The 10058-nt window shown below is 38.1% G+C and overlaps 1 protein-coding gene across 2 annotated transcripts in view; it reads right to left on the bottom strand.

Moving 5' to 3' along the window:
* Positions 1–7150: 7150 nt before the first annotated feature.
* MAPK10 (mitogen-activated protein kinase 10) overlaps positions 7151–10058 on the bottom strand; it is an 86057-nt gene continuing 83149 nt past the window's right edge. For both annotated transcript variants that reach the window (XM_010564425.1, XM_010564426.1), the window contains exon 12: positions 7151–7293. In XM_010564425.1, the coding sequence (XP_010562727.1) occupies positions 7151–7293 (143 nt within the window). The remainder of the gene's footprint in view (positions 7294–10058) is intronic.

Below are 10058 nucleotides of genomic sequence, written 5' to 3'. Positions count from 1 at the left end.
CACATTCAAACAGCATGAAATTCACCCCTGTGCACAGCCCCCCAGAAAGCCCTCACACCACTTTAACTTCCACTTAGCTGCCCTGGATAGGAGTGAGTGGTTTGTGGGATAAGGACCAAGGTTCACTACAGCTTTCCTCCAAAAAAAAGGTGGTCCAAATCCACGTCCGTAAAGATCAGCAGTTTTACCACTATAAGGTCATAAAGGTGTAATATAGGCGTCATGCATAGAGTACACACCATATTTCAATTGAGTCCTGTCCCTGCATGACTTTGAGCCCCTGTGAAAGTACAGATGCACAACACACATGTAATGAAGCCCTCAATCAATATGGTTTGCTGTGTTGTGCTGTTTATTTGGAACACTGCAAAGTCATTCAACTGACAGGAGTCAAGACAGCATTGAGAAGAGTATCCTCACATGGAAGCTCTGACAGGATTCCTTCTGACACATGGGAGAACACGAGATTCTCATCTTAGTTCAGTAATTGCTAAACAAACAGAAATCAGAAATCATTGATGCGATATTGACCCATAAAACGCCAATGACTGAGGCCTTGTTCTCCCCTGTACTACATACAGGGAACAACAGATGGTCAAAGGAAAACAGGATAAGAACAAAACAATATGGAAATAAGGTTGGTTCCTTAACAAATGTCACTACCACAGTCCATTTATGCTGACTGACACTGGTTGTTCTTTTCAGCTAAAACTGCGCAACAAAAATGGACATGTTTCATCTTCCAGTCCTGATACTGAACTGTTGCTGTTGATTTTCTTTTGTTGGTCAAGTTTTTCTTTTTTCTTTTTTTTCTTTTTTTTTTTTTACATTTACGTTTATCAACACTGATACATTACAGATCTTGTTAGTTATACTTTGAAGTCTGATCATGCAGAACTACAGGCAGGTGCAACTTAGATCTTATTACAGGATGGACATTGCAAGGTGAACAGTTGTTTTTGCTAGTTAAGATCTGCAGCTTTGTTACTGTGTAGCTTAATGTATACTGGCCATAAGTCCCACTTACTCAATTTACTAAATATACATGATTCTTCTATATGTACACTGAAACCTCCAGCACGCTCCTTTTCAGCATGTGACTGACTTAGGAAAAAGTCAGGTCAACCATATTTAGGCATACAGCGGCCTTGTTGTAAAAGATGTAACAGAAATAGTGTGTTGGATTATTACATATTAGTTACAGAGGAAGGGAAAAAAAAATCAATACAGCTATTTACATTATAAACATCTTGCTTTCCAGAAGTCAAGAATGGCCCTGTTCAGTGAAAATTAGCAAAAGAGACAGGCTTACCTGTCTGAAATGATAAGCATGGTAGGCATACATTTATTTCCCAAATTGACTGTGTCTTCCTTCAATATGTGCTTTTCAGCTTATCACTCTCACGTAAAAAGGCACCATTAGCCTCAGTTGAAGTTTTTCAACATTCTTTTGTCGAATCAAACCCTCTTTAAAACTCAGACTTGCCATAGGCCAATGAGCCTGAACAGAAATTAAGTTAAACAGTTCACCTTGTGCAATCAAGAGTTAATTTAAAACAACAAAAACAAAAGAAAAAAAATAATCAGGCCACACTGGCAAGTTCCCAATACACTAAGCAGATTCCACTAAATTCCACTGGACAGGTCAGTTTTCCAGCTCATCAGTGAAGATGACACATTCACCATTCCCCCACCTCCCGCAAGCATCTTACTAATTAAGACATTATGTATTTGTGGAGTATTCAAACCTACTGCACAATGATTTTCTTTTTGTCTGTGTGTGTGAAAAAGACCACCTTGAGCTTGCAGTTAGTTAACCGTGTCCTTTGTAAAGTGGTGGAAGTTCAAATAAGCACAGCCATCAGATCCTTGAAGATGTGTGATTATGTTATAGTTACGCTCTTTCTCCACACTGAGAACTTGGATCAAATATGAATAGAACACAGGTTCTAAAAAACACATCCATATGCACTCCCTCTCTTTCCTACACACTCATACAGAAGCAAAGCAAAACAAAAGCCTAAACTTAAAGTGAACCACTAACTCAGACTTTTTTCCAGACTATTAAAAGAAAGTCTAATTCCTCCCTGCAGGTCTTCTTTCATATTGCTCTCCCTGGGAGCACACAGAGTTTGTTGCAAAATGCCTTTTATTTTTTTGTTTTTGCATGTTTGAATTCACACATAATTTAAAAATCTCAGTAAGCATGAAGAAAGAAATATAGATCTGAAATGAAAATAATTTTTGATCCTTTGAAATACTGCAAAGTTTGTAGTATAAATAAGCTAACGTTGGCTATTAAAAATTATTTTGAATTAAAATATTCCAATTACATTTTACAATGATTTCAGGATACTCAAAGCACTTTTTTTTTAATTAAAATTTGGGAGATTTGCTGAAACTGACTCTCTCAAGCAGTTCTAAAATTTACTATTAGCATATTTTTCATGAGAAAATATGTTGGTGGAAAAGAAATCACTGGTGCTCACTGACAAACATTAGAATACAATCCAAATCAGTTAAGTAGCACTACTTTGGGAAACTTCCTAAAGGCACTGCAACAAGTCTAATTTCTTCAGTATCGTTAGCCCAAAGCTTGAAGGTAAAGCAATATATATGAAGATAAAACCATATATATGAATGTATTCTTGGTTATAAGTTTAGAAGAGTGGTACAGTGACATGATCATCTGTCTTGTGTAATCTCTGGAGGCCAATAGCGTGCAGGAACTGGTGACTTCCAGAGGAAAACCATCAGCGCGTTAGGAAAGTACCTGATCAGGCTTTCTGTAGTTTTTTTTTTTTTTTTTTTGACACGTTACCATACCTGCACTCCAAACACAGCTTTAAGTTCTGCTTTATATAATGCAAGCTTGCTAAGATTCCTGAATCTATCTGTGCCATGGAATTCTAGATAGTATGGGAGGATTATCAACCACAGTGCGATTCACATAAATCAGTGTGTGACCAACTCAAATATCTGAACTCTCTAAAGATCTATTACATTTTAATGCAATATAGTCAAAACTCACAAGGTACTATTCCAGCTGCCAAGTCATTATCTGAAAACTAATTTCAAAAATTACAGAAAATTTTGGATTAAAAAACATGCATAACCTTGCATCAACTTGAAGTAAATCAATACCTCATCCTCATTTAAACTCGTCAGTGAGAAGGAAAATGGGAGGAAGGGTCTTTTAAGAGCAATTCTAACTTTTTTTTTTCTTTTTTTAGTTTCTCATACTATCCAGAAGTACTCCATCTGAAAATAAAGCAGGAATGTTTTGCAGCAAGTTTCCTCTCTCCCTTCTCAATGCTATTTTTTGCAGTTAGTGCTCTAAGCAGCCACTGATAGTTAAGATGCTTCTGCCATTTTCCTCACCCTGATGATGGCTATCTACATGACTTAAGCAAGCCACTTGGGACAGAATTTCTTCGGATATTCAGGCACTTAAGATACCAAGAGGCTCTTAGGCATATTTTCAAAAATAACAAGGTGTCCATAACTGCCATTCATGCTGATGGAAAATACACCACTTCTAGCATAGGCTCTCTGATTGCCCCCGCTTTAGTGCCTAAATACCTTGGAACATCCGTCATAGAGCTCTGGCTTCCCAATTTCCTACATCTCTGCAGTGGTGGCAATTATGCTTACAACTGCAAACCTCAGAGAATGAGGTGAGAATTGTTACTCAAGTATTATTTAGCAACATTTTAAAGAGAGGTAGATTTAAAAGATCACTGGCAAGAAAAATAAGAAAAGCATCTACATTATAAAACTGAACAGAATATTGGAATAAAGGGGTATATACTTGAAGAGAAGGGTATCAAAACTTCTAGAATCTGAAAGAAAAATTTTGTTCACCTTAACACAGCTACAGAATATCATCACTGCAGTCTTTTATTCAAGAGTACATGCATTCTTGTAAGATACCAGCTGACGGCACCAACTTCCTGACACAAAGCAAAACAAAGGATACTGTTCCTGTTTGATGGTTGCTACTTCAGTTTGGACAAACAAGGACCAGAATTGTAAAGACCTATTGCTTTTCTTCATTGATGGCTTTTTTCTAGTGTCCAATGTGGACAGCCCCAAGTCTCCTCCCGCATACAGAGCTTCTCATAAAGGAGACTTAACTTATTTGAGGGCAAAAAGAGATGCAGTAATTCTTTTAGGCCCCATTTCAGCAAGGCACTTCAGCACATGCTGATGTCGATCACTGCTGAGCAAAGGACAAAAGCACATGCTAGTTAAAATTATGTATGCATCCCTATAACCTCCCTTAAATGTTTGTACAAGCACTGGTGCTTAGCAGAATCAGGGCTTCTGGGAATAAAGCTATATAACTTCTATGTTGTGGGTTCATTTAGTGCTGATCACTAGGACATCTTCTATGGTGACTGGTTCTCCACCCAGCACTCACGAACCCAAACAAGATTGAATTATACCATGGGACTAAGAGCACGTTTTTTGGCTTTGATAGATGAAACATGGAAGATCTGTAAGCATCTGTCTACTACAAATGGCTTCTCTGCTATTGCCTATGCCACGCCTTCATAATATCACTGGCAATGAACTGTGATTATTCCAAGTTTCTACGGTGTATATTTGTGGTATTTTTGCAGTTTCTCCTACGTACAGCTTTGCCTCTTCGAGACACTTTTTTGTTTTGTTTTGTTTAAATAACACACCCAAATGGTGCACACTACGGAATGTAAAGCAGATACTAGTTACCTGAATATTATTAATATATACCTATGGACAATTAAATTCAGGAGGTGATACATTTCATTATTGCTAAGAAGTCACCCTTGGTGTTATTGCCTTCATACCTGCAGAGCATTGCTGTTCACCTTTCAACACTTTTATGATCATTGGCTTTGAAGTGAGAGTTATATCACTCAACAATGACTTGATGTTTCATGGCTTAAGAGAGAATATTGCTAAATATTTTTAGCAGTAGTAAATTATTGCTTTTACAATTACTTCTCTGAGTTTTTAGAGCATTATTGACCTAATTTTATTCTTAAAAAAATTTCCATAAAAATCTACCAAAATTATACCTGGGGAAAAAAACCAAAACATTTCCTACAGCAATTTTGAGACAACTCAGACCTACCAAGTCTGAAATCATTTTATATCCACTTAATTTTTATCTCCCCTCCTCCCCACCCTGGAGAGAAGTTTTTTTTCTTTGCTTTTTTCCCTTTGAACAAAATCTGACTTGCTACTGATTTTTTTTCCTACCACAGAATGGCAGGCTTGTAAGCCACCTAATTGAACAGTCCTATTTTGGTAGAATTTTGAATACATAAGAATTAGTGAATTTAAAATATCCAGTAATATATTCTAAATAGTTTCTCTCTTTGATATTTGGAAAAGCATGAGTATGATTTAGCTCATTTCAGTTTACATGGCACACTTTGGTAAGAGATGACTCAGATTTTAGTTAATTTCCAACGCGGGTAATGATGACCTTGCAGTGGAAAATGCTAATTGCTGTTTTGGCTGGAAAAATATTCAGTTGTTCTGAAATTCTGTGTGGAGTTTTGCCATTCTCTGGTAAAAATGCTTGCTATTACTTACCACTGGGAATCCTACATATTATTACCTGGTAAAATCCATTTGACATTCGGTCACTGTTGGGTTCTTCAGAACTTGTCAAAACTGCCTTGGACCCCTGATTGTGACCCTTTCAGCCCAGTACACTAGCTGATTGATACCCTCTATTATTACTTAGAATATAGGAATACGAGACCCATGCACTGTGTGGTTCTTTTCCATGTAACACAGCTGATAAAACTTCCTGGGGAGTCAGATGATTTGTAACAAGCAAATGAACAGCCAAAAGCACCTAGAGAAGGCCTGTGCTCTTAGTAGTGGAGATCCCTGCAATGGAATGATTTAAAAGGAAAACAACCTCTAAGCCGCAAACATACACTGAGAGGGAGTGGGCTGCAAATATCCTTTCTCTATTTAACCTAGTAAAGATCTAGACATAAAATAAAACCAAGTTGTTACATGTCCTTTTGATCATAATCTGCCTATTCCCCAACGCTGTCATACCCCCTAACATACAGGCATACACACAATTCATAATAGCGAGCCTATCTATGAACTAAGATGATAACTCACTTAACATTGACAGAAAAAGTTGCTTACTGAGATAAATCTTTCTGGGCTTAGACATGCATAAAAAAACCCTTCATTCCTGTTCCCTGTAGCTTGCAAAGATACATGTGCTTCCTTCTAACCTGGTCTTAAACTTGGCATATCTGCTCTAAAAATCAGAACAACAAGTCTTAACATTCACAAACAAACATTTTTCTATGAAGCTTTGTGGCTTCTTCTTTCAATACAAACTGCTTATTATTTCAAAATACATATACAACTCTCAGCAGAAATTTTGGTGCTACATCTTCAAGTGTCTGAGGGAGCCACAGTTCAATGTGGTTATTTACACTTCCACAAATCCTCATACAAGATATGCAACCTCATCAGTGAACAAACAAATAGAATATATACTGGTAATATCACACATGTAGTTATGCAGTTCACCTGAAATGGGCCATTTAGTTGTGGAGTGCACAGTAAGTACGTATGCAGATGTGCATGCTCCTATAGGCACACAGCTGCAAACACTGCCAGAATTCTATTGGCATGTGTGTGTATGTGCTACTCATATATGAAGAAAAATGCATGTATATCCCTATCTGCCTCACTGGGCAGAAGGTGACAGAACAGAGAGTGAAGGCAGATACACACTCGTATGTTTGAGAGTGGCTACTGCACACCTTGTCATGCCAGCGTGAAAAGGACAGTTGCAGGTTGCTGGTTTTGCAGCCATTAATTTTACAACTTATGGGGAGGGGGTAAAAAAAAAAAAAGGATTTTTCAGTTCCTTTTTTTTTTTCCCCAGTAAGCATCATTGGAAGAAGACCAAAGCAGAGCAATAAGTTAAATATACACTTGAGCTTAGCTGTATTACATAACTCTGTAGGAGAAGCAGGCTGAAAAGATTTTTTTGTTTGTTTTGTTTAAATCTTTGTATTTTATTTCTCTTCCTTTTCATCTCTTAACTCCTGTTAATTTTTCCTCCTAAATTACATCATCCTCTGAAGAACGCTGGGTTTCGCAGGCAGGCGGCTAGTCACCTGCAACAACCGAGGGGTCCTGCAGAAGCTTCCAGGCTGCTGTCCGTGTCAGACGCCAGTGTTTGATCCGTGGACATGGATGAGATGTCATTGACAGATGAGGATGGAGGGAGGCTTTCACTGCTGTTCACTGCTGCACCTGTGCTACGAAAACGAACACCAACGTGATTAAACCTGAAACCCCTAAACGTCTCACAGTTTAGAAAGCAAAGGATACTTACCCTGTGGCAACAGGCATCTAAGTACACAGACCATTTTAAACAATGGCAAACATTAGCAGAAAATGGGCCATACAGACATTAGGCATTGGATAATATTAAATATTTTACCAGGAAATTCTCTCCCTCAACAGTCTGTTTTGAAGAGGTATAGCTCATGTTGTGTCTATCACTCCACTTCTTTCTAGCCTTCTTAGAGTTACAAAACATCCAACAATCAGATGCCTGCTAGGATCACACAGGCACCAACAAGATGATTAAAAAAACTAACCCAATCCTCCACACTGTCTCATAAAATCCCAGTTTTCTTGTATGTAGTAGAATGGGTGGCATCAAATCGCCTAGTGGCAATGCAGAGAAGATGGCTGTGGGGGAGGCAAGGCTGTTTTCTTCCTCTTAGTTAAGGACTAGGTGACTAAGCCCAGGATTTCAGTTGTGACAGTATTTTTGTGCACCCAAGTTTACCTATCCTCTGTAAAATGACGATAGTACCAGGAATTATCAAAAAAAAAATCACTTTGACTGTGAAACGAAGAACGTACCTCCATGAGATTATCATTAATGTGACCGAACATTTATCACATCCCTGAATATTACCAGAAATTATCTGTCCTATAAATGCAGATACCTGTGTGATAAATACAAAGCCATGTGAAGAATGTATTTATCGTGCACCTATGACTGCTCAACTGTCACTCTGCCCATTAACCTCAGCTCACACGTAAGTTCTCAGAGTAGCAAACAACAGTTTGACGGTATTTTTTTCCACTGAAAAAACATTTCAGGCAACATTTATTGTCCTCTTTCCACCAAAATTAACAGTGTCTGCAGTTTGAAAGGGATACATTAATTTTCATTAAATATTCATGACAATAAAATACATGATTTTGCATGATATTGCACAGCTGGAAATTGTAGCTAGTTACCATGACAAACAGATCTTTGTTCTGCAGATAGATGCCATTTCATTCTTATGGCCAAAAAAATTTTCTCAGCTGATTTTTTCAGATTTTCACTTCCTTGAAATGGACAGAAATTAACATCTATTGCCTTGAAAAGCAAGAGAACACACCTAAAAACCCCACACATAGTAAAATTACAAAACCCATGTATTTTTAATGAGGAAATTAATAGCCTAGGCAAAATATATGATGCTATGGCCAAAAGGAGAGGATTTTTGTCACTTTCCAGTTTGCAATAAAAACATTACTTTGAGAAAACAAGCCACCATACCATACCACCAACCACTCTTCTATTTTCCTCAACTTTTTCTTCCCTTTATACACATCCACTATAAATATGCATAAAACAGAAACAGATATGCTCACATTCAGAGCTCCAGATGGGAACTGCTTTCTGCTGTTGTAGCAGTACAAAGATATTCTGGCATCAGAAGAACACTTAAATTAGTTTACTCTCCTGATACATTTGGAAAATAAAATAGTTAATTCTGTAAATGCTGCAAAAAGACAGAGCAATCTCAATGTAATCTCACTGGTGACTGCAGACACAGCAATCATCCATCTTTTCTGACAGAAGATTTGTTTTTCTAAGAGTTATTTACACATACCACATTCATACTCATCAGTAATCACCCAGTACAATACTGTTACTTCATGTTTACGTGTTATTAAACCATGTGGCATTTTATGAAAATACTAATCAGTCAAGACAAATGCATTTAGATATAGTCAAAATATGACTGAATTTAATGATATTAATGACTAAACAATATATTACCTTTCTAAATGTTTACAGTGCTGGACAGAAGGCTGCCATTAAGTCACGGATACAGTCTCAGGAATCAAATGGAAAGGATTCCAGTAGGTTCAATCAACTTTTGATCAAACTGTTGCTGTGCAGCTTTCTTTGGTGAATGTGTGATCAACTTAGGCAAAATAACTGAAGAAATAGTTGCAGAAATTGTATAGGTAAAGATTTTGTTACACTCTGTCTGATTCAGCACCACTGAACTCAGTAAACGCTGCAATGCTCATTTTGGCAAGTATGAACTCAGCCCAGAAGTTTCTGGAAAGTGCATTTTTATGGTTATTCCTAGCTTTCAGCACAATTCCACGTGACACAACACACAGACCTGGTAGTTACTGTTGCAGCCCCAAAGCACCCAGACTCACAAAATACCCACAAAACCAAATGAAACCACACCAAACCTAAATGATAGAATTAAAGAATTCAGCAGCACAAAGCAGCACTTATGTAGCAACACTCAGAAACCCAACCAAAAGCTGTCCTAGTCAGTAAGTAATGCTTCATTTGCTATGCTTAGCACCTGCCTGGTGCTACACAACAGCTTGTTCCTGAAAGGATGGGTGCCAGGTGAAACAGTGCAGAAATGAGAGGTGCATTCAAAAGAGAAAAAGAGCCCCATTTATGAATTTGCTCTTTGGCAGGAAGCTCCTCACTGGCTGCAGGGTCAAGGAAAAGAGCAAAAGGTTAGAGCAGGTGAGAAGGAGCTCCTGGGATCTGTTCATGGCTCTGCCATTGACTTGACAGCTACTTTTTTAAGCCACACATCAGCTTCCCTGCTGTAAAGCCAGGATTCCTTCTGCAGAGGGCTCCTGTGAAGCCCTATTTAATTAGCACCTATGGAAGTACCTTTAAGACTTCAGCTGAGAAGTGGTACAGACTGGGGCTGTGGGGCGGGGGGGGGGGGGGGGGGGAAGTA

This window comes from Haliaeetus leucocephalus, unplaced genomic scaffold, assembly GCF_000737465.1.
Source record: "Haliaeetus leucocephalus isolate CR32 unplaced genomic scaffold, Haliaeetus_leucocephalus-4.0 Scaffold178, whole genome shotgun sequence".
Lineage (NCBI taxonomy): Eukaryota > Metazoa > Chordata > Aves > Accipitriformes > Accipitridae > Haliaeetus > Haliaeetus leucocephalus.
This window is presented reverse-complemented; position numbering and strand designations above follow the sequence as displayed.